This window comes from Dromiciops gliroides, chromosome 1 (assembly GCF_019393635.1).
Source record: "Dromiciops gliroides isolate mDroGli1 chromosome 1, mDroGli1.pri, whole genome shotgun sequence".
NCBI classification, from domain to species: domain Eukaryota; kingdom Metazoa; phylum Chordata; class Mammalia; order Microbiotheria; family Microbiotheriidae; genus Dromiciops; species Dromiciops gliroides.
Window position 1 is genome coordinate 718,443,113 of NC_057861.1, and position 22,807 is coordinate 718,465,919.

A 22,807-nucleotide genomic window follows, 5' to 3' on the forward strand; every position below is an offset into this window, starting at 1 on the left:
CAGAACTGAAAAGACCTTGCTTCTTCTCAGCTTTTCCTAGAAGCCTCCTATGAAACAGGAAACAGGGCCATCCACACACGGCTCCAAGCTAATTGTCTGGTAACACTGATCGACAGGACCCACAGGCGGCAGACATCACTTCTGGATGCCAAAGTTATATGGTTTCTTTTCAGGACAGAGTTCACAATGTCCCTCCCAGCAGGGGGTGTCATTCCAATTCTCATATAACCTAGGAAGTCAAACTCTATGTGCTTCAAATAGCTTATGCCTATCTGCTGCTTAGTGCTTGAGTTAATGGGAGCTGGCATGATACACTGGAAAGAGCATTGGCTTTAGATGCAAAGGACCAGGGATCGAAAACACCTTTGATGCTTACTATCTGTAAAACCTTGGGGAAGTTGTTTTGCCTCTGCATACCTGTTTCCTTACATATTCAATGGAGGGGGTGGATTAAATGGTCTCTGAGGTTCCCTTGAGCCCTTTGTGTGACCCAATGAACTCCCTAGGACTTAGACACCAAGTCATAGAAGGATTTCACATCTGTATTGGTGAGTGAAATTGTCACACTAGTAATCTTCTTTGCCCTCCTCCCTCCATGTGATCCCAGATGATTAAAAGTTAGTTACTTGCCTATGTCAAGGTTTAAAAACCCTTCCTTCTGGTCTGAAATCTGAAAACACAGAGTCTAAACCATAAAATAGTCTTATGTTGCAAAATTTAAGAATAAGGGAGTTAAAATTTTAACAAACTCCTCTTGCTTCAGACTGTCTAGCCACATGGGGAAGTTTTTTGCTTTATATGGCCTGTTATCATGCAGGTCAAAGTGGCTAGTACAGTGGAGTGACTCTCTTGGGTTGAAAAAGATATTTGCTTTGAAATTCTCTGCCAGTTCCAGACCCGATTTCTTTTAATAGATTACTTGCTCAAGTCTTTTCTTTCCTTTTTTTTCTTCTGATTACAGTGGGACCTCAATTTGCATAATCCTTTAGAACTCAAACTTTAATCCCATTCACATCTGCAATTTTCACTGAAATCAATTGGAAGTATTCATACCTAAAGGGTGATGGGTTAGCAACATGTTTATTAAATTACCTGGGTGACAAGGCTCACAGATGAAGGAGTAGATAAGAGTATTTTTTATGTTTAACATATTGCAATTGAAATGTTTTTGTAGGATTTTATTTTTTACCTACTTCTTTTGGCAATAAGAAGCAACTACAAAAGGAATAAAATCTACTATTTGAAACAGAAGCTTTAAGAAGAAATCCCTATTTTCCCTTCAGTGGACCAGTCTGGGTTTGCCATGAAGAGGTAAGACCTGCAGATGAAAGATCTGAATAATTTTGGTAGCAGTATCTCAATGTCCATAGGGGCACCTGTTTCAATTTTGGGGAGTCAAAGATATGTTGTGTGTTCATTCTAGGTTATTTCGCTACACAAACACAGGGATTCTTTGGGTACTCTGGAAACATTGTGTTAGGAAGAATGACTATACATCCAGCTGGGGCTGTCATATGGATTTATGAATTCCTGGGGAGAGTTAGTGTAACATGACTTCTTTCCAGGGGTTCAATTTGACAGTAAAGATTTCAGTAATATGCTAACCTGTAACTAGCTGACATGAGAATAGCAGGGCATCCTTTAGCAAAAGGGTGAATTGCTTTCTTTGCTGCTTTTCGCTCCCTGCTTGAAGCATCAGAACAGCCTGGCTGACCCAGGGCTGGATAGATGTTTTCTAAGTGCCTACTATGTGTCAGTCACTGTTCTAGGAATGGGGGACAGTGAGCAGTTGGCTTCCCTAAATCATTCAAACAAGTATTTATTAATTACCAACTATGTGTTCAGGAGCTAATATTCAGAGGAAAAGGCACCATTTTTGAGATCAAAGCACCTGGGTTCACATCCTACTTCGGATGTTTACCTCCTCCCCATGTAACATTGAACAAGTCACTTAGCCTTTGTGGACCTTAGTCCCCTCCTATGGAAACTGAATGGGTTGAAGTACTTCTTAGGTCCCTTACAACTTACAATATATGATTCTACGATTGTACTGTGAGTTCCTTAAGAGCAGGGACTGGTTTCCTTCCTTCCTTCCTTCCTTCCTTCCTTCCTTCCTTCCTTCCTTCCTTCCTTCCTTCCTTCCTTCCTTCCTTCCTTCCTTCCTTCCTTCCTTCCTTCCTTCCTTTCCTCTCTCATTCTCTCTCCCTCCCTCCATCTCTCATTCTCTCACTTCCTCCCTCCCTCTCTCCATCCCTCCTTCCCTCCCTCCCTCTCTTCCTTCCTTCCTTTCCTTTTTTCTTTTCCCAGCACTCAACCCACTACTCTTGCCAACCCACAGGAAACCTTTCCCAACCCTTCTTCATTCCAGTGCCCTCCTTTTAAAAATTACTTCTTCTTTATCTTGTTTGTGCTTGTTGTAGGGAAAGACCTATAGGTTGGAGATGGAATATCATGTCTGAAGCACTGGCATTTGACTGGAATGGAGCATGTAGAATGGGAATAATAGGGAATTAGTAAACAGGTCTATAGAGACAAATGGGGGATTGCAGAATCCTGGGGATTGGATGGAAAGCTTATAGCTCTTCATAAAAGCAGTGAGCCTCTTCATAAAACAACTAAAAAATACTTTTACATGATCCCACTGTAATTGGCATTTTGAAACTATCTCGTGTGTCCACATAACGCCAAAGCCATTGGTCAATTCAATCAATAAAAATCAGTCTGTTCAGTCTTTTGTCTAATTGCTTGTTTGGCACATGCAGATGAAGCAACTGGTTGACTGCATTTTTAACATTTGAACTAATTCTTTTGGCATTCTACTGCTTCAGTTGTATCTCTTCTCATAGAGACACTGGGCTATTTCTCAAGCAAAATGTCATGAAGCAATTCCTGTTGTGTTTCACCTTTCTAAATAGTAATAGGTATAGGGACTGGACCTGTGATTTCATCAGTATAGGGAACTCCTTGGGGGAGGAAACCCCTTTACCTATTCAGATCTCCACCTTCTCTGTAACTTACAATATTGTTGTAGTGGTGTCATACTGAAATAGAAAGGAAGCCACTAAACCATAAGCATATAAGGATCCCTCCTGCATATTGACTTAGAAAACCACACATTAACATTTTCTATGTTGTATTGTATCTCTTTTTTATTATTAAATATCTCCCAATTACATTTTAATCTGGCTGGGGCATTTTGGATCCTGGCCTGTGAGGATCACACAGGCAGCTTGTCCTACAAGCAGAACATGACCTGAGAGTTTTTCTGAATCCAAAGTCAGCTTTTTATCTACAACATTCTACCTCTCCCTAATTTTACAGATCAGGAAACTGAAAATCAGAGAGTGAGTGATCCTACTCTCTGTGGAAGTCAGAGGCAGGACATGAATCCAGGCCTCCCTTGCTTTAAAATCATTATGCCATGCTTCTTCTTAAATGTGATGTTTCCATTTAATTTAGTAACCACTTATGAAGTGCTTACTATGTGCTTAATAAATGCACTTATGTTCACTCTAATTACCCACATAGTTTTCCATCAGTTTCTTTTTAAATGGCATGTTAGTGTACATTGTGCTGGAGTCAGGAAGACCTTGACTCAGGGATATCTAGTTACACTCACTTGCTCTGTGATCCCTGCAAGTCACTTAACTTCTTTTTGCCTCTCTCTAGGATTTAACTTCTGAGTTATAGGCCGGTTAGGATCTGTGTTCATGGAAGTCCACGATGACTAAGTAGAGACTTCATTTATAAATGTCTACAAACCAAATCCAAATCTGAAACACCCTTAAAATATGAAATCCTCTAGAGAAAATCATGGTTAATTTTCTCTTGGTCTCTTTGGGACTTTTAAAATCAGGTTGGTACCTGCCAGTAGTGAATATCCTATTTGGCCTTCCATTTGAGCTCCCCAAAACTTTCATTTCCAAATGCCCAGGACTTGGCTAACATTTCATTACTCCATCACACTCCATCATTATGATGCTTAACACAAAATGCACTGGCCAACCCAAATGCCAGTTCCCCTCTGAAAATGTATCCAAAGAACCACTCATTTTCTTTTCAGCAGAAAGTGCTAGATTCATATGCCATATTTCCAGAGGTTCTTAAAATAAGATTGGTTGCCCCATGCCTAACAGTGATCACCCACTGGGTTATTTACAAATTGCTCTGTCAGATTCATGTCATTGGAAAACCTTTGTTAATCATTGGAGCTGGTGTGACTGGTATATCGCTGGATTTGTTTTACTAGATGGATAATGGCTTTTCCCAGAGTCCTCACTTCCCAATGAGTCCTCATAACCCTGCACAATATCACCCTCTCCTGTTCTCCCAGCTTGGAGTATTCCAAAGGAAAGAGGATTGCATTCAGCTGAATGAAGTCCCAGCTTGTGTTGATTGTTTAGATACTGAATCAAATCTCATGCTCTAAAAAACCTTCTCCTTTTGGTTTGCTCCTCATTTTGACTGAACAGTCCTGTAAGGCTCAAACCTGAAAATAATTTCTTTAACTTAAAAATGTTTTCAAGAGAGTCCAAAGGACTTCACAGCTTTCCCTTACCACATCCATCTTATATGCTACCTATCATTGGAGTCAGCAGGAAAAAGATTGGATTGTGGGAACCCTTCTTAACTCAGTCAATTCACAGGTTCCTGCTGGTGAACAACCCATGGAATTAGGCTCCCAAATGTAAAAAAAGAAAAGATCGAATAAGAGCTGGTATAAATGTATTTCTTTTTCTGCTTCCAGAAAAGTGATCATTTTTAGTTGCTACTTATTAGATTGTGGATTCTCTTCTAGGTGAAATAATCTGGGAGTTGCCATACTTTCAAAAGTACTTAAAGATTTCAGAATGTGGGTGGAATGATTACCAGAAAGAAATGGAGAAAGGAAGGTCATAGTCCTCCAGTAGCTAACCCTGGAAAACTTCACCAAAAAAATAAAAAGAAATTCATTTGCTGAAAGCGGTTTGGGAAATCAAAGGGGCCAAACAGATAAGGTCTTGGAATTAGTCTAGCAATGGGAAAGGCTTACTGCTTCCAGAAACTCATTTCCTACAAATACAAGCATTGCTGTGGCTTAAATAGATATGCAAAGATGTGATGAATCATGAAACCTCTGAGTAGTCTAAAAGAAAATTTATAAGAAAACACAAAGGAAAAAGAGATTGTCAATGGCATCTTTGTGCACACCAGATTAACTGCTTAGATGACATTGAAAATATTTGCCTTGCTTCCCTAAGATATATAATTCCAAAAAGAAGAGGTGAGAAGTGTTCCAGACATAGGAAGAAGCCTGTGCATAGCCCAAAATCATAGGATCATTGATTTTGAGCTGGAAGAGATGTCAGTGACCATCTGATCCACTCCTTATAATTTAACAAGAGGAAGAAACCGAGGTTAAGTGACTTGTCCAAGGCTGTATGGCATTAGAGGTAAAATTTGAACCCAGGTCTTCCTAGATTCTACCAAACAGTGGGAGATGGATTGTCACGTATATGGAAAAAAACTAGTTCAGTTTATTTTGCCTCTGATATGTTACATTGGTATAAACAAGATGGAGTCATTGAGTTGCCAACAGTGGTCCTCCACAACGGCTGGTCATTTCTTTGCCTCAGCAGGCCCATGCATCCTAGTAGAGTTATATAATGCTTAGCATAGAGAAAGAATAGTTTTTGTTCAGAGCTGCTCTTCTCTCCCCTAATTCCTAGGCCTACCAAAGGGATGAGTGGGGGGAGCAATGGGGGAAAAACAAGCAATGCTTTCCATAAACTTTTCTGTATCAATCTTTGTTCCTGTGTTTCAAGGGATGCTTCTACAGGCAGCAAGAAATGTAGAAGAACAAAGAGGAGGAAGGATTAGACTCATTACATTTTGGATACCAGTAGTCAGTGGTCACAGTTGCCAAAGGAACTTAATAGACCTTCAGGTATATCAAATGCTGCCACTTCATAAATATTTACATCAGCCGAGAACAAGAGCTCTCACTGTGATCGATGCTGATTAATTGGTAGAGTCTGCCTTGCTATTTTTTGTCTTTTCCTCAACAAATTATTAGCCTTGAAATCCAACTCTGGGGCTTCACCCCAGCATGGAGGTGACCCTGGGTTCTGGCAGGCCCTGGAGCACAAGCTTTCGTGGGATCTATTAACAGAGAAAGGGATTAAATATGAGCTGTATTATTGTCAGTTTACCCCGACTCAAAAAAGGCTTATCACTGTAGGACTGGACACAATAACAGAAAATTGTGCCTGCAGTCAGGAAGAGCTGTGTTTAAAGCCCATCTCAGGCACTTACTAGCCGTGTGACCCTGGGAGAGTCACTAAATTTCTCTGTGCCTCAGTTTCCTAATCTGTAATGGAAAGGGTTTGGACTCAGTGGCCTGGAAGGTCTCTTTAGGTTTTGGATCTATGCTTCTGTGACTAGGTATTGGGAAACTATACTCGAAACAAACAAAAGCACAAAATCGTTCTTAAGCCCTTGTGGCTCCCTTCTGATCTCACTCAGTGGCAGTTGCAAAAAAAAAAAAATGTAGGTGTTGGAGCCAGAGGGTGCCTTTAGCTTATCTACATACATTAATTATTGGTGCTCTTAACATGAGATTTTTGTTCACCCAGTTGTCCCTTAAACTTGACCTGCCACTCTCAGCTTCAGGTTTTCATAAATGCCTGTTGACTTGAACTGATTAATACCACCACCCCCCAAAGAAAAAAAACTTTTTCCACCTATTCTGTATAAAATCCTTGTGAGAAGGGTCTGGTTATATACAGATAATTGTGTTATGGGAAAAAAAAGGGGTCAGTCACTTTAAATAGCTAGGTGAAACAGGAGATAGAGTACTAGGATTGGAGGCAGGATCACCTGAGTTTAAATCCTGCTTCATATACTTGCTGGTTATGTGACCTAGGGCAAATCACCTAGCCCCTTTCAGGTCCAGTTTCTGCATCTATAAAATGTGGATAAATGATGTTGATTAACTCATAGGGTTGCTGTGAAGATCACACAAGATAACATATGCAAAACTCTTTGCAAACTTTAAAGAGCTACATAAATGGTAGTTTTTATTATTATTACTCAAGAAGACCTGCATAATTAGGCAGACAAATTTACTGGTTCTGTAATCATCGCTTACCATATATACCTTATTGCTTTATAGCTTCTAACATGCAGATATTTAGTGTAGCCAATGGGGGAATTCCACCCATGTAACTGCCCCTTTGGCTCACTTGATTGCTTAAGGCTGACCACCTGTGATTCAGTCAGCTGACTGTCATTGGCCTAAAAAGAGATATTCTTCAAGGTCAGGTTGAACTGTGTTAACCAGAGCACAAACAGTAATGTTGAAAGAAGACTCACTGGATGTTGTCATGAGCTCCAGGAGAAAAATGAGATCAACTTCCATGGAGGCCTGATAGAGCCCAACAGACAGTTATCACTGTCTAATGTGATGCCTAGCCTTGAAGCCCATTGGGTCCAAAGCATATTATCTTTCCTGAGAGAGGCAAGCTGAAGCCTAGGATGGCCTTGTAGGACGAGCTAATGATTATTTGAGAGAGACATGATTAGCCCAGATCAGCACCATCTTATAACAGCACATGACATATACACTGATTCTACTATAGTCCATCTCTGTAGCAGTAATAACTTCTCAAAACCTTATGGGTTATATATTGCTTTGTTGTTGTTTGTCCTTCAATCTCAAAAAGGACCAGGATTGTTGTCATGACTTGCAATGAATTGGATTTAAGCAAGGAAGGGTTGTGCAAAGTCACCAGCCTCGCGCTCTCTCTCTCTCTCTCTCCTGCAGAGCCATCTGGGTCCAGTGGTAAGATATATTATCAAGACAGCTGGAGATGGCCCCAAATGTTTAAGGCAATTGGGGTTGAGTGACTTTCCCAGGGTGATACAGTTAGTAAGTGTCTGAGGTCAGATTTGAACTCAGGTCCTCCCAACTTCAGGGCCAGTGCTGTATCCACTGTGCCATCAGCTGCCCTGATTTTGTGTTTTGGTTTTATACACACACACACACACACACACACACACACACACACATTTATACACATATATACACACATATACACATATATACACACATATATACATATATATGTAGATAAATGGGTGGATAAATGGAGGAGAGAGACAGAAAGGGAGACATGGAGAGAAACAAAGAGAGACAGACACAGAGGCAGAGATGAAGACAGACAGAGACAGAGGTAAGAAAACAGACAGATACTTTTCTGGTCCCTAATGATGGCAACGTAAGTTTGGTCATTTCCTTCTACATCAGAAACCTAAACAAGAGTTAACCAACTGGGACTTTGGCTTTCATAGATGATTTTTTCAGGCAAACACAGCTTTATGTTGACACAACTGATTGAGGTGAGCAAAGAACACAGGACCCCACTATGGAAGACATTCTGTGTCAATTTGATTGATGCAAAGCTTTCCTATTGCTCCTCTGATTCCAGAGTCAAGGTTCTTCCCGTTATTTCTTGGTGCCTCTCTCTTATGCATAGTTGTTCTACACTAAAGTATCACTCTTAGGTCTTATCATGGAGTAGACTCTCATGAAGACTGCTATGTTGTAGGAGTGTAGACTCTGGAGGTCTTACTATTATGGAAAGGCTTTAAGTATGAACCTAGAGACAGATGATGATAGCTACCCTTTTTTTTTTTTTGATGAGGCAATTGGGGTTAAGTGACTTGCCCAGGGTCACACAGCTAGTAATTGTTAAGTTTCTGAGGCCAGATTTCAACTTGGGTCCTCCTGAATCCAGGGCCAGTGCTCTATCCACTGTGCCACCTAGCTGCCCCGGCCATAGATACTCTTGAAGACCATCTAAAGAGGCACCTGGAAGCTATTATTGATGTCTATTGTGGGATCTTACACACCGTTGACCTCAAACATCCTTGAGGTTTTAAGATAAGTATATTAATACTTTCATCTAAGCTAAACTAACATGACCAACATTGTGTCTATGGGAAAACCCATTCTGCATTTGTAGACCTAGACCTAGAGCTGGACAGGCTTATTACTAGTAGACTAGAGAGTCCAATCTTCTTGTTTTACAGATGAAAAAACTGAGACTTATGGAGGTTAAATAACTTGTCCAAGGTCATACATGCAGCAAGATTAAAAGGGTGTGTGTGTGTGTGTGTGTGTGTGTGTGTGTGTGTGTGTGTGAATCTTGACCTATGTTCTCTAACTCTACCATCTTTGCTCATTAGAACATATTGCCTCCCTGTAAGGAGCTGTCCATCAGAACCTTTCGATCTTGGGGAGGACCTCCATTGGGAGGGGATGTTATTATTGAGAGTACAAGATGGGGAGGCTTATCTCATTTATAGGGCATGAGTTCTTGGTTAATTTTCTTGTTCTCTTCATAAAAGAAATCACCTCTTCATGGCAATCATTCTTTAGATGCTCTGAATTAGAAATGAGAAGGTGGTTTCTGGGGTGGGGCAGGGTCTTAGGATTCAGACCTTTTACCAATGGCCCCTGTGAATATTCCTAAATGGGGCACTACCCATGTATATATCTTCCCCCAAAAAGAGAGTAATATTATACAAAAATAATGAAAGATGGAGGAAATAAACTTTATTTCTTTTTGGTGAGGTAGTTGGGGTTAAGTGTCACACAGCTAGTAAGTGTCAAGTCTCTGACGCTGGATTTGAATTCAGGTCCTCCTGAATTCAGGGCCAGTGCTTTATCTACTGCACCATCTAGCTGCCTCCATAAACTTTATTTATTAAGCACATATACCAAGAGCATGTAGCTGATCCTGTATCCTCACATATAACAAAAGAATGTAAGCTTCTTGAGGGCAAGGATGGTTATCATTTTGTTTCTGTATCTCCAAGGTCTAGTACAGTGAATGGCATGGTAGCTGCTTAATTAATTCTAATTTCATTGAATTGAATTGAAATTTAAGCTGCAGAAAGTGCCAGTAAGCACAACATTCAATCACAATCATTCATTCTTTTCAGGACTAATGATATAAGTAACATGTTTATAACACTTAAAATATTTATGTGATCCAAAATTTTAATTTTCTTGCCAAATGAAGTTATTTTTTGGGGTATACATTTCTTTTTCCATTTGGTTCTCCAAAGTTCTATAAGAATATTTCATTCATTTATATTTATAGTTCCACCACCTAGCACAATGCCTGCACATGATAAGCGTATGATAAATATTTGTTGATTGGATGATTTCAAGAACATTTTAAAGCTCTGTTCTCTTTATCTCTAGACAAACATCTTTTTCTTCTACATAAACAGTCCTATAGTACAAGCAAAATTCTCCTGAATGACACATAATGGAAAGAAAAGGAGAACTTGCATTGACCTGTACAGTGCGGGCTTTGGAAAGAGCCTACTAGAAGAAATATTGTTGAGCTGTCATGTGGTATTTTAAAGAGATAGTTTTTAAATATTTAGAAAAATGCTTAATCATCATTTTGTTAAAGTAATAGTGCTAGATGGTGACCAGTTTAAGTTATTAATAAATGTAAATTTCTTGCGAATATCTCAGGAGATATATCTGAAAATCACCACTTGCCTACTTAAACGTTGTTATCTGAATACAAACTAAAAACCATATATCTGTGAAGATGAATAGGTCTTTGGTTTTACACAACAATTTCAGAAACAATCAGAATAAAACAATTAGGCCAATCCCAAATGCTGTCACCTCACAATGAGTTAGAAACTAGAACTTCTCAAAATAGAAATGATGCTATAGACTTTACTATATAATAAAAATGATGATTATATTAATATCACCATCATCACAAATAACACCAACACCAAAAACAATACTACTATTTCCTTTTATCAACAAAATATCCTAGCAGAGTATTTAGGGGGAAAAATCATCTCTAAGACTTAATTTCCACTCACTATCTGTGTGAACCTGGGCAAGTCACTTAACCCTTATTGCCCCACCAAAAAAAAAAAAAGACAATTTTCTCATCTGTAAAAAGTGAGGATTTCAGATTAGAGGATATCTAAGGTCCCTTTTAGTTCTAAATCTATAAGCCAATTTCCCCCATTTTACAGATTAGGCAAGTAAGCCTCAGTGAATTTTGAAGTGGCTTGTCCAAAATTCCATATGAGTGAATACAAAAGCCAAGAATAAAATTAAAATCTGCCAGGTCTTATTCTGTTATTCTTTTCACTGCTATAAGCAAAGTAAATGAAATAAATATACCTGTAGCTGACATACGTGGGTAGAGATGTGGCTTAATTGAGTCAACTATAGGATATGGCAAAGAAGCTAATGTTGTTTTGCTCTCCATTAAAAGAAATACTGTGTTCAGAATGAAGGAGGTCACAACACTACTGTACTCTGCTCTAGTCAACCTGCATTTATAGTAGTCTGTTCCAAGTGGGCAGGGCATTTTAGAAAGGGCTTTGATAAACTGCAGAAAGTCCAGAGGAGGGCAAAGATTATGATGATAGGCTTTAAATTCATGCCAAATGAGGCCTGGTTGAAGTACCTGGGAATATTTATCCTAGAGAAAAGAAGACTTCTAGGGAAGATGATAGCCATATTCAAGGATCTGAAGGTCTGTCACATGATAGAGGGATAAGCCTTATTCTGCCTCTTCCCAAGGGACAGAATTAGGACAGATGGGAAAAAGGTACAATGTAGAAGATTTAAATTTGATGAAAGAGAAAACTTCCATGGTTAGTGATAGGAAAATAAAATGTAATTTGATGCCTGTTTTACCTTATTTGAAGTCTTCAAGCAAAGTCTAGATGCTATTTTTTTTAAGTAGATTTTTTTTCTCAATTACGTATAAAGATATTTTTTGAGTTCCAAATTTTTCTCCCACCTTCCCTCTCCCCCACCCCTGCCTGAGGCCAGCAAAGAATTTGATATAGGTTATATATTACTATCAGGTTAAACATATTTTCACATTAATCAGAACAGAAGGAAAAAAATACAAGAAAGAAAAAAACAAGAACAATAACAAAAAAGCAACAACAGAAGTGAAAATCGTATACTTCAGTCTGCTGGATGTTCATTTGTACAGCAGGTTGCTGAGTGGATACTGGTTCAGGTATTAGATGGATTATTATTTTTTTCTCTGAGGCACCTTATAATTCCCCAAACTCTGTCCAGTTCTATGAAGTTACTGTGTACTTATCTCCATAGCTATTCAAGTCAACAAGTATTTCTTAATCTCAGAACAAAGCAAAGTGCTTAGAATTAGGGGATATGTCATGTTGAATCAATTGTGTGTTACTCTGAATTCTGAGGCTGAATGACTCAGTTGGGATAGGCTTGATTTACTTCCACTACACATAAGTATAGATTTACTGGTTGACCTTGAGTTATGATGATATTTATATAGCCTTTGGAGGTTTTCAGAATATTTTCTATATGAAAGGGGGATCTGTTGTCTCTGCGAAGAGATGAACAGAAAGGTTTCACCACATTTTTCTGTCATTGCCGTCTATTGGCTGCAAAGTGGAAATCCCTCAGTGAAGACTTGTTAAAGGTCTGCCTACCACAGGCTTAGGGTTTTCTGCTTTTGGCTTAACATGACCTTAGCAGCCCAGAAGAAGAGAGGTCTGGGCAGAGTACCCAGTAGAGGGTAAGAAATGAAGGAAATACATCTTTGTCAATGGAGGAATGAAAGAGCATCCCTTACCAACAATGCAATATTGCATAGGACAAAATCCATGAAGGCCAACGAGAGTTGTGAATGGCCCTGGGCACATGTCCCTATTTGGGTACTGCCCTCTTATAATTGTGTAAGTTTGCAAGTGCTCTTTCCTATGTACATTGTGTGCTATGGTGAAATATTATACTATTTATAGTCTTACTTTGCCTTCTGTTTAGCACATTTTATGAGTTAATGGTGCCACCTTGGTTTATTTGTTAATTAGAAAGCACATTGGTGTGGGCTATGAAGCTAAAGAGTTTAGTAGCAGGAGTATAATTCTCCTGGAAATCCTGATGAAGTATATTTTAGCAATGTGAATATCCCCTCTGGAAACTCCATGATCTGTCAAGTTCAGGATCAGTGAGTGAACCAGTGAAAGGGTGTGGGAAACAGACATACAGAAAGAGACAGAGATAGAGTCACATAGAGAGAGGGGATGTCACACACAGGCTATATAAACATTATCTCATTTGGTCCTCACAATCATCTATTGAGATAGAAGTACCAGGATCATTGTCTCCAACTGCAAAACATGAATAATGATGATCTACTTTCCGGGTTGTTACAAAGATCAAAAGGTATAACATACTTCTTAATCACTTATGTACATCAGTACATATTTATTTCTTTTAAGCTAGACTTGTGATTTCATTGGTATAGGGACTCCAATTGAGGGAATTACCTTTATTGATGCAGATCAGAACCAGCCCTGTGATATAATTTTAAAGAACTGCTCAGGGTACTAAGAGTTTAAATGACTTGATCAGGATCACATATCTAATATATGTCAGATGCTAGACTCACACTTAAGTCTTCCTGATTCTGAGGCCAGTTCATTCTACAGTATGCCATCTTGCATCTCTTTGTGGGTTTATAAATTATTATATACTAAAATCTAGAGTAGAATTTCTTTTTTCTTTATTAATAAAGTATTTTATTTTTTCCCGTTACATGTAAAAATAGTTCTCAACTTTTGTTTATACAGGCTTTCCAATTTCAGATTTTTCTCCCTCCCTCCCCCCTCCCCTAGACAGCAGGTAATCTGATATAGGTTATATATACACATAATAACATTAATCCTATTTCTGCATTAGTTATGTTATAAGAGAAAAATCAGAGCAATGATGAAAAACCTCAAAATAGAAAAAACAACAGCACCAAAAACAAAAGAAATAGTATGGTTCATTCAACATCTATACTCCACAGTTCTTTTTTTTTTCTTGGATTTGGAGATCCTCTTCTATCATGAGTTCCCTGGAACTCTTCTGTACCATTGCATTGGTGAGAAGAATATAGTCCATCACAGTAGATCAACACTCAATGTTGATGATAATGTTCTTCTGGTTCTGCTCATCTCTAGAGTAGAATTTCTAAGTGTAACTCTCCCATCACTACTGTCCATTTCCCAGATGCTTATCTCCCCTCTCAACATCCTTGTAGATGATTCTATTCTTTCTTTTCTTCCAAAGACTATTCCCCACGATTGGTACCAGAATACTTCAGATCCTTTCCTTGACTGAACAAGACACATAGGATTTTCCCCTCAAATGCATGTGACCATCCAATCAACACTCTAAGTCATGGATACTCTTGTTGGGACTCATTTGATTTACATATGGGAGGACAATTGAAATAAAAAACTCTTTTGGTCCACCTGTTTTTTCAGTTTAGTGTAGCTAGAGACCATCAAGTAATGTGGGCTACATAACTAACTGGTTAAAAACCAGCAAGGAAAATCCCTGGTCTCACCCAGCTCTCTAAAACCTCTTAGTATTTCTCCTATGAAGAAACACCAACCACAAACTGAGTGTATTTTAGAAACTTTCCAGGGGCCAAGCCAAAATTCGATAGTGAAATCTATTTAACAACATAGAATCTGAATCAAGATACACAGAATAAGAGCCAGCAAAATGAGGAGCCAAACAGTGATGGTGAGATTACCAGAAATACCTGCTGACTGAAACTCATTTCAAAATAGATTAATTGCTGTTCATTTTTCTGTTACCCCGAACTGGCCTGACACACGACATTGCCGTCAAAATGGGACACACAGCATTGCTTACAATGGATTTCATGCCATTTCTCAGTACCATGCTGATAGAATAAAAGGCTGACTCATTTCCTTCCACTGCTTGATCTCTTATGATTGCAACAGGGATGCCATATGCTCGGACTAAAATGCTCAGTGAGCCCAATAATTCAGTGAGCCTGGCATTCTCAAGGCAGAGAGATGCACATACCAGAAATCCAATGACAGAATTCCTATTGTACATTTCATGTTGGTGGATTTCAGGTTCCTAGGGATGGGGGAGGGGTTGCAGGAAAGTGGAACAATTTCATAAAAATGTTCGGTTTCCTTAAAAAAAAAAAGCAAATCTGCTTTATATCTAAGAGATGACCTCTTTTAATTTTTGACCTTTATTTTCTCAGTCTGCAAAATTCCCTTCCTCTTCTTGCTCATATAGCTAGTGCTGATGCTGTTTCTAATGAAGCTCATGATGTGAATATTTGTTTCCTTGTCTTTCACCATCTCAACTGTCAGGAATGTCAGCACAGCTCAAGGAACAGGATTTTAGAGTAAATGAGCAGCTGCCAGGAAAGAAATGTACATTCTAGGAGACTTTGGTGTGTCTTTTTCAAGTGTTCCTCTCTGGGAGAGGGAAGAAGATTTTGGGTTCCTCACTTTTCATATGCCCATGATTTTTTCATGCTGTTCCTTACCTAAATACAGCATTATATCTATAGTGTTTTTTCTTAAGATACTTTCATTATTCATCTCATTTGTGGAGTTACTGTCATGCCTATTTCTGATTAGTACACTGACTCCATCAATGAAGAGCAATGAGCAGATTCATGAATTGTCCCTCCATTTACACCATCATCCCAGAGTTAAGTGTTAATCTACTTTGGATAAAAGATATTTTTATATTTAAGTATTGACTAAATTGGAGGGAATGAATGTAAGACTTCCACAATTCAACATATATAACTTATATCAGATTGCTTTCTGTCTTTGGGAGGGGGGAGGGAAGGGAGGCAGAGAGAAAAATTTGAAACTAAAAATCTGATGAAAACAAATGTCAAAAACTATCTTTACATCTAACTGGAAAATAATAAAAATACTTTTATGATAAAAAAGAATGTAAAATAAATAAAATCATGCTACCATAAAAAAGAAGCATATATTTCCTTAGGGCAATAACACTATTTGGGGAGATATTCTGCTCTACGTGGAGAACTCAGGACAAATTCCTTGGTCTGGACTAGAGCCACCTAACATCAAAATGGAAGTTATCCCATTGTAGCAATAGAATAAAAACAATAAAACCCAAAAGACTTACACAATTCAAAACTATTGAGAGAAAGACTTGTTCCTTCATTAAGAAATAGGAATGTAGGCAGAGTCTTTCAGGTCAACCAATACCCAGTGCCATTTAAAAAATTGTCATTGAAAGTACAAAAGCAGGCTAAATCACTGATTTGATCACTCTTTCTCCCTACTTGAGACTTCTTCTGAGATGGAGAAAAATTGTGACATGTGGAAACAGGACAAAAGACAAAGGCATATTAGCAAGTTATGGAAGTAACGTGGATGCTAGGATTGACAAGAAACCTTACTAGTGCCATGGAGGTATAGGGGAGTAGGGTCACCTGGAGCCAGGTGCATCCTTAATAGTGGGTACAAACCCAGCCTTTGACACACAATAACTGCATAGCCATGGATAATCAAACTCAATGAGCCCCAACTTTCTTAGCTATACAATGGGGACAATACTATCTGTGGCATCTACCCCATAGGGATATTGTGAGGTGCAAAGGAGATGACATATAGAAATTGATTTTGAAGCACTATACAGATTGAGCCATCATTGTCAAAGAAGTGGAACACAGTGGGAAGAATAATGAAGTTAGACTCAGAGGACCTGGGTTCAAATCCTGACTCTGTTATTTATTACCTGTAAGACCTCAAGCAAGTCATTTAATTTCTCTGAGTCTTAGTTTTATCATTTTTAAATGAGGGTGTTACACTAGAGAGTATCTAAGGCACCTCACGGCTTTAAGATTGTGATTTTATGATCACCAACATTAACACCATTGTCATCTACTACCCTTGGTCTCCATTACCCAGAATTGAAATTTGACCTGAATGTTCAATTTTCCATTTTTTTAGACTAGTGCAGTGGTTCTTTTTTGTGTCAGAGTCACCTTAGGCAACATAGTCAAGGCTATGGACCCTTTTTCAGAATAACGTCTGTAAATGTATACAATAAAATGCATAGAATTAGAAAGAAAATCAATTATATTAAAATATGTTTTCATCATGGTTACCATCATCTACATCTGTAGTTCATCAACTACAGATTAAAAGCCCCCTGCACAAGTGGAATCCTAATCTTCATTGCCCATTATTCAGGACTTGAAGGAAGAGTTACAGCACAGTGGAAAGGGTGCTGAATTTGGAGTTGGGTTAAAATCTATTAATGGGGGCATCTAGGTGGTGCAGTGGATAAAGCACTGGCCCTGGATTCAGGAGGACCTGAGTTCAAATCCAGCCTCTGATACTTGCCATACTAGCTGTGTGACTCTGGGCAAGTCACTTAACCCCAATTGCCTCACCAAAAAACCAAAAAAAAAAAAAAATTAGTGGGCAAATCACTTCTTTTGGTAGCACGGCATTATGAATTGAATCCATGCTTGGAGTCAGCAAGTTCCAGGTTCAAATTTTATCTCAGATAGCCACTACCTGTGTGACCTGGGGAAAATTACTTAATCTCTCTATGACTCAGTTTTCTCATTTGTAAAATGAGAGGGTTAAATTCAGTGACTTCCAAGGCCCCAGATCTATGTATGATCATGCTTTATTATCATATTTATTCAATTAAATATTGAGTCTCAATTATATTTATTGAGTCTCCTTATACCTATCTTTAATCCAGTCTGTCTTTGGCCATGGATCACGGTCTTCCTAAAAAAATCCTGGTTGCTCTGGTCACCAGATAGTCTTGCTTTCCTCTTTACCAAAACCAGACTCTGTGATAAAAGAAAGTGGTGCCTTCCTTCCAACACCATGCTAAGTCAATAATAAATATTGGCAGCATTAGCTATTTCACTCCATCCAGAAAGATGTCTTTGACAGAGGTTTACTCAGGTGTCATTTTCCCTCATGCCAGGTAGATATTAAGTGGGATGGAACATTTTCACAATCTGACATTTTCACATCCTGATTACAATGGGCACCCAAAATAATTTCTCTTCTGCCCTGAAGGATCATGGAAATCTTTACAAATTGCCCTCTCTCCCCCCCACCCCCCAGATAGTTGCCAATCGAGAGAAAAGCATTTGACAAGATGAAGAGCAAGTTACTGATGGGAAAAAATGGACTTTGCTGTAATGTTTACCTCCAGAATGAGGCGGGGGGCCACACAGTAGCACCATCCCTTGACCTTGGCGGACAGACACGGTGCTTCTTGTTCTTGTTTTGAAGTTTTCCAGATCTGTTGGTAGAAAGGAGAGGAAAAGAAAGAAAACTATAATTGTAAACCCCGAAATTGCAGATTTCAGGTGATGGCTTTTCTGATTCAGAGATGGAAATCTAATGGAAAAGAAGTATCTGCTATGAACAATGACATGAAAACTCATTTTTTTCTTTTCCAATGTTCTTGCTTTCTAGTCATCTTCATATCTTAAAACCACAGAATCAATGAATTTCAGAGCTGGGAAGAATTATAGTGATCATATAACTCAGCTCTTTTATAGGAGAAGCTAGGTAGAGTAGTGGATGAAGCACTGGACTTGGAATCAGGAAGATTCATAGGCATTAGATCAGATCTAGTCTCTTACACTTACTAGCTGTGTGATCCTAGACAAGTCACTTAGCCCTGTTTGCCTGAATTCCCTCATCTATAAAAATGAGCTGAAGAAGGAAGTGGCCAATCACTTCAGTATCTCTACCAAGAAATCACCCCCCAAAAGGGGTGTTAGACATGACTGAAATGACTAAACAACAAAAACAAAAACAAAAAAGGCAGAACAATGGATACGGTACCAGGCCTGGAGTTAGGAAGCCCTGAGTTCAACATTTCCTACTTATGAGTTCACTCAACCTCTATGTGCCTGTTTTCTAATCTGCAAAATGGGGATAATAATAGAAGTTACCTCCCAGGATTGCTGTGGGGATCAAATAAGATACTTGTAAAACACTTAGCACAGTGGCTGGAACAGAGTAGGTACCATGTAAATGTTAGCTATGATTATTAATGAGGAAAAGAGGAAACTGAGGTCCATAGAAGTGAAAAGATTTTTTCAGTGTAACAAAACTAACGAGTAGTAGACTCTGGTTATTAGTAGTCTAAATCCTACCGTGCTCTTCCACTACACCAAACTGCTTTACGGGTCAACCAATGAACATGGGCATCACCTGCTTTGGAGCTTCCTATTTTAAGCCTTATAAAATTAGAGGATCATAAATGAAGAGCTGGAAGGCCTTAGAAGGCCACCAGGCCTAGCCCCATCATCTTAGAGATGAAGAAACTGAGGCACAATAAGGTTAAGTGACTTCCCCAAGATCATGTCGGTAATAAGTACTGAGGCAGGATTTGACCCCAGAGCTTACTCAGTCAAAGCTCACTGTCCTGTCTATTGTGCCATATTGCTTCTTTCTTAAGGCATTATCGGTATAAACTGAAAAATTAATTCAACTATTCTAGCCTTCAGTGTAGATGGACTTAGCATTGGGATTTTCCTAGTCTCTCCAGTCAAATTATCCCAATTCATTTGATTTTCCAGTCTTATCTTAAATTGCTTGCATAGTACACATCCTGTAACCAAATGTGTCTTCTTATATCTCCCAAACATGTGTGTTTTATCCCACATTTGTCCGGATGTTTCCTCTGTCTGGAATGCCATCCCCAAAGAGAATATTTTAAAAATCATATTTGTATGGCCTATTAAGCTTTGCAAAGCATCTTCCAAAGAATAAGGTCTCCATTTAACAAGAAATTAGTGTCTTCTATGCTATAGGCATTGGAAGCACAAAGACAAAAATGAAATAATATTTGCCCTCATAGGTCTTACATTTTATTGTGGGAAACAACACACATATGTAATTCAATACAAAAAAAATGGGACATATATAGAAAGGAATGCATAAGCAGTGCTGGTAGGGGTGGGGAGAGGGTATCCAAGATAGATAAGGCAGTACTGGAGTTAAATATAAAGTCTACTATAAGCATATAGCACTAAGCATAGCATAAGATAGGACTTGAGCTGAACTTTGAAAGAAGGGACAGAGTCTAATGACCACAGGTAGGGAAGGTCAGCACTGTGCAAAGGTACAGAGATGAGAAATGGAATATAGTGAATCATGCAGCATATAGTGCACCAGAATGGATAATATTCAATTAGTCTGAAAAAATGGGCTAGAGATGAAGGGCCTTAAAGGCCAAGCAGATTGCTAGCTGTGTGACCCTGGACAAGTCACTTAGCCCCCACTGCCCTGCAAAAAAAAAAAAATTTAAAAGTCAATCAGAATGCCTACAGTGCTTTAAGGTTTGCAAATAGCTTTACGTATGTTATGTTATCACATCTGTTCCTCACAACAACATTGTCTAGTACCTGCTATTATTATCCTCATTTTATAGATGGGGAAACTGAGGCACACAGAGCTCAAGTGACTTGTCAAAGGTCATAGAGCCAGTAAGCATCTGAGGAAGGATGCGAACTCAGGTCCCAAGTCCAAGTCCATTATTTTGCCCACAGCATCACCTAACTGCCTACAGCCCTGTGCCCTCTCTTGTAATATTTTTAAAACTTTCCACAGCCCTCTAATACTAGTCTGAGTTCTTTTAAGGCATGGTTCATGTCTTATACCTCCACATTGCCTAGCAAGAGGTACAAAGAACGTAATCTCCAAATATCTACTGACTGAGTGATCTGGGGGTTTTGGCACCTGGAAATTCTCATATATCAGAATTTTTGCTCATATTTTTTAGCATTATGGAGACAAGGACCAGGGTCTTCACTCAAAATTCCTCTTAGGAATATATTCCATTGAAAAACAACCCCAAACAAAATAGAATGGAAAGGTCTAATTGATTGAACGTCTTCAAACTCACTGCCTGATTTCTCTGAGTGCCAGAGCACATGTTCCATGAATATTTTCAAAGCTCATTTAGATTCATTCAGAGAACTGAAGGCATAATGATTTATGACAAGTTTTTTAAATGCTATAGTATTCGTAGGGTGTTATTTTTGTGTGTTTTTTTTTTTTTACCTCAAATGTCTCTTCAATCAATCAGCCCTTAATTCTACTAATAAGGGGGTGCAGCAGATGAAGGGATCCAGAGTTACGCGTGGAAGTGAGGCAGCCCAGACAAGCGTTTCATTCCATTATCAAACAGCAAACATTTATTGGCTATCTGCTAGCCCTACATGAGATGCTGCAGGGGATTCAGAGATGAATAAGACTTAGCCCTTGCTCTCTGGGGAGGAGGGAGGGTTTACAATCTAACTGGGGGAGATAAGAAGTGCATACACGAAAAGATCCCACCAGAAAACAGTAAATAGAAGGGCTGAATGAGTGGCGGTAGGGGAAAAAATCATTTCCAAGGGTGATTTCAAGCAGGCACTCTGAAAAGGCAAGAGTAAGTAGGTCCTAAAGGCTGTTTCTTTTTTTAAAAAATCAAATCAGCCTTTTTGGATACAAGGATACAAGTCAAGAAACATCACAGCAATCCAGACATTTGGTTAAAAAAAAAAAAAAAGAATATTTGCATGTATTTATCAGGTGTCATCGGAGAGATGCTGAGTCTCTTAACAAGGAAATAGGTAACCCTGCGCCAAATTGTGACCTGATTCATGCCCATTTAGAACCAGAGTTACAAGCAGTGACAAGCTCTCCAGCTAATGGCTGCCGAGGCTAATCAAGGGCCAGTGTTCAGAAATGTTCAGTGTGGAAAGCACTATTGGGCTTAAATTGGTCTTTTCAGCCATAACCGCCCACACAGATGGTAATTACAAACAGTTAGCTCTTTTTCAAATAGGAAGAAAAAATGCATATGTCTGTGTAGTACTTTTTGTCTAGGCTTTGTAGGCTTAAGTTTAAAAAAAATTTTGAATTTATAGCATATATCCAAAACCTTGCTGCCATGTGTTGGCAAGCAATCTCCCATTCCGCTCCCACCAATATAAACTAGGTAAGCAACGGGCCGTATTACAGATTTATTTTCTTTTGGCAATAAACTGACCCTGTTTTCATAAAAGCAATGCAAGTTTAGTTTATTCAATCCTGGAACTGGCTAATTCATTGTTAAAATGGTTAAAGCTAGTTATTGAACACTTTAAAAAGTCATCAGACCTGAGTTCCAATCCAGCCTCTGACACTTACTAGCTGGGTAACCCTGGGTAGGTGTTTTAACTCTGTTTGCCTCAGTTTCCTCATCTGTAAAATGACCTAGAGGAGGAAATGGCAAACCACACTCTATCAGGGAAACCGAGAAACATACACAAATAACTACACTACAAGTTGCAATGTGATACACATAAGGAGTGCTCTGAGAGTTATAGGGATGCTATTCTTGGAGCATGTTTTATAACAGTTTTGTTAGCAATTATGTTCTAAAGAATGCACCATTTCATGGTGGCTGTATTTGTGTATTTTATGATTTGTGGTGATAATAACTGTGCTTTTATTTTATTTTCCTACTGAATACATTATCAGTTTTTTAGCATGATTAGATAATATTCTATAATATTAAGAGGCTAAAGCTTATCAGGAGAGATTAGAGGAACATAACATATATTCGAGTGATTTATTTGTGAAATTCCTGGAGGAGGAAATGCAGACAAAGGTCTTAAAGCTGCAGGCTGAGATAAATAATAATAACAATAATAAAACTTTAATATATGGAAAAAATGGAATGCAGGTCTCCAGAATAAATCATAGAAAGATGAGAGAGAAAAGAAAATCCATGTCACATATTCTCTGCCTGGAAAGTTATTGAATGATTAGAATGAGGGAACTGAGAGTTTAAAAGGTGAATTCCCTACTTTTTCTTGTCTTCTTAAAATAAACACTTGGATAGAGACTATAGAAACTATGACTTAGTAAGAAACAAACAATTCTTGAGAAG

At 38.6% G+C, this 22,807-nt stretch overlaps 1 protein-coding gene across 6 annotated transcripts in view; it reads right to left on the minus strand.

The window, feature by feature from the left end:
• Window positions 1-22,807, minus strand: part of CNTN4 (contactin 4) — a 1,173,040-nt gene that overhangs the window by 265,506 nt on the left and 884,727 nt on the right. For all 6 annotated transcript variants that reach the window (XM_043978091.1, XM_043978085.1, XM_043978087.1 and 3 more), the window contains one exon: window positions 18,077-18,172. In XM_043978091.1, the coding sequence (XP_043834026.1) occupies window positions 18,077-18,172 (96 nt within the window). The remainder of the gene's footprint in view (window positions 1-18,076; window positions 18,173-22,807) is intronic.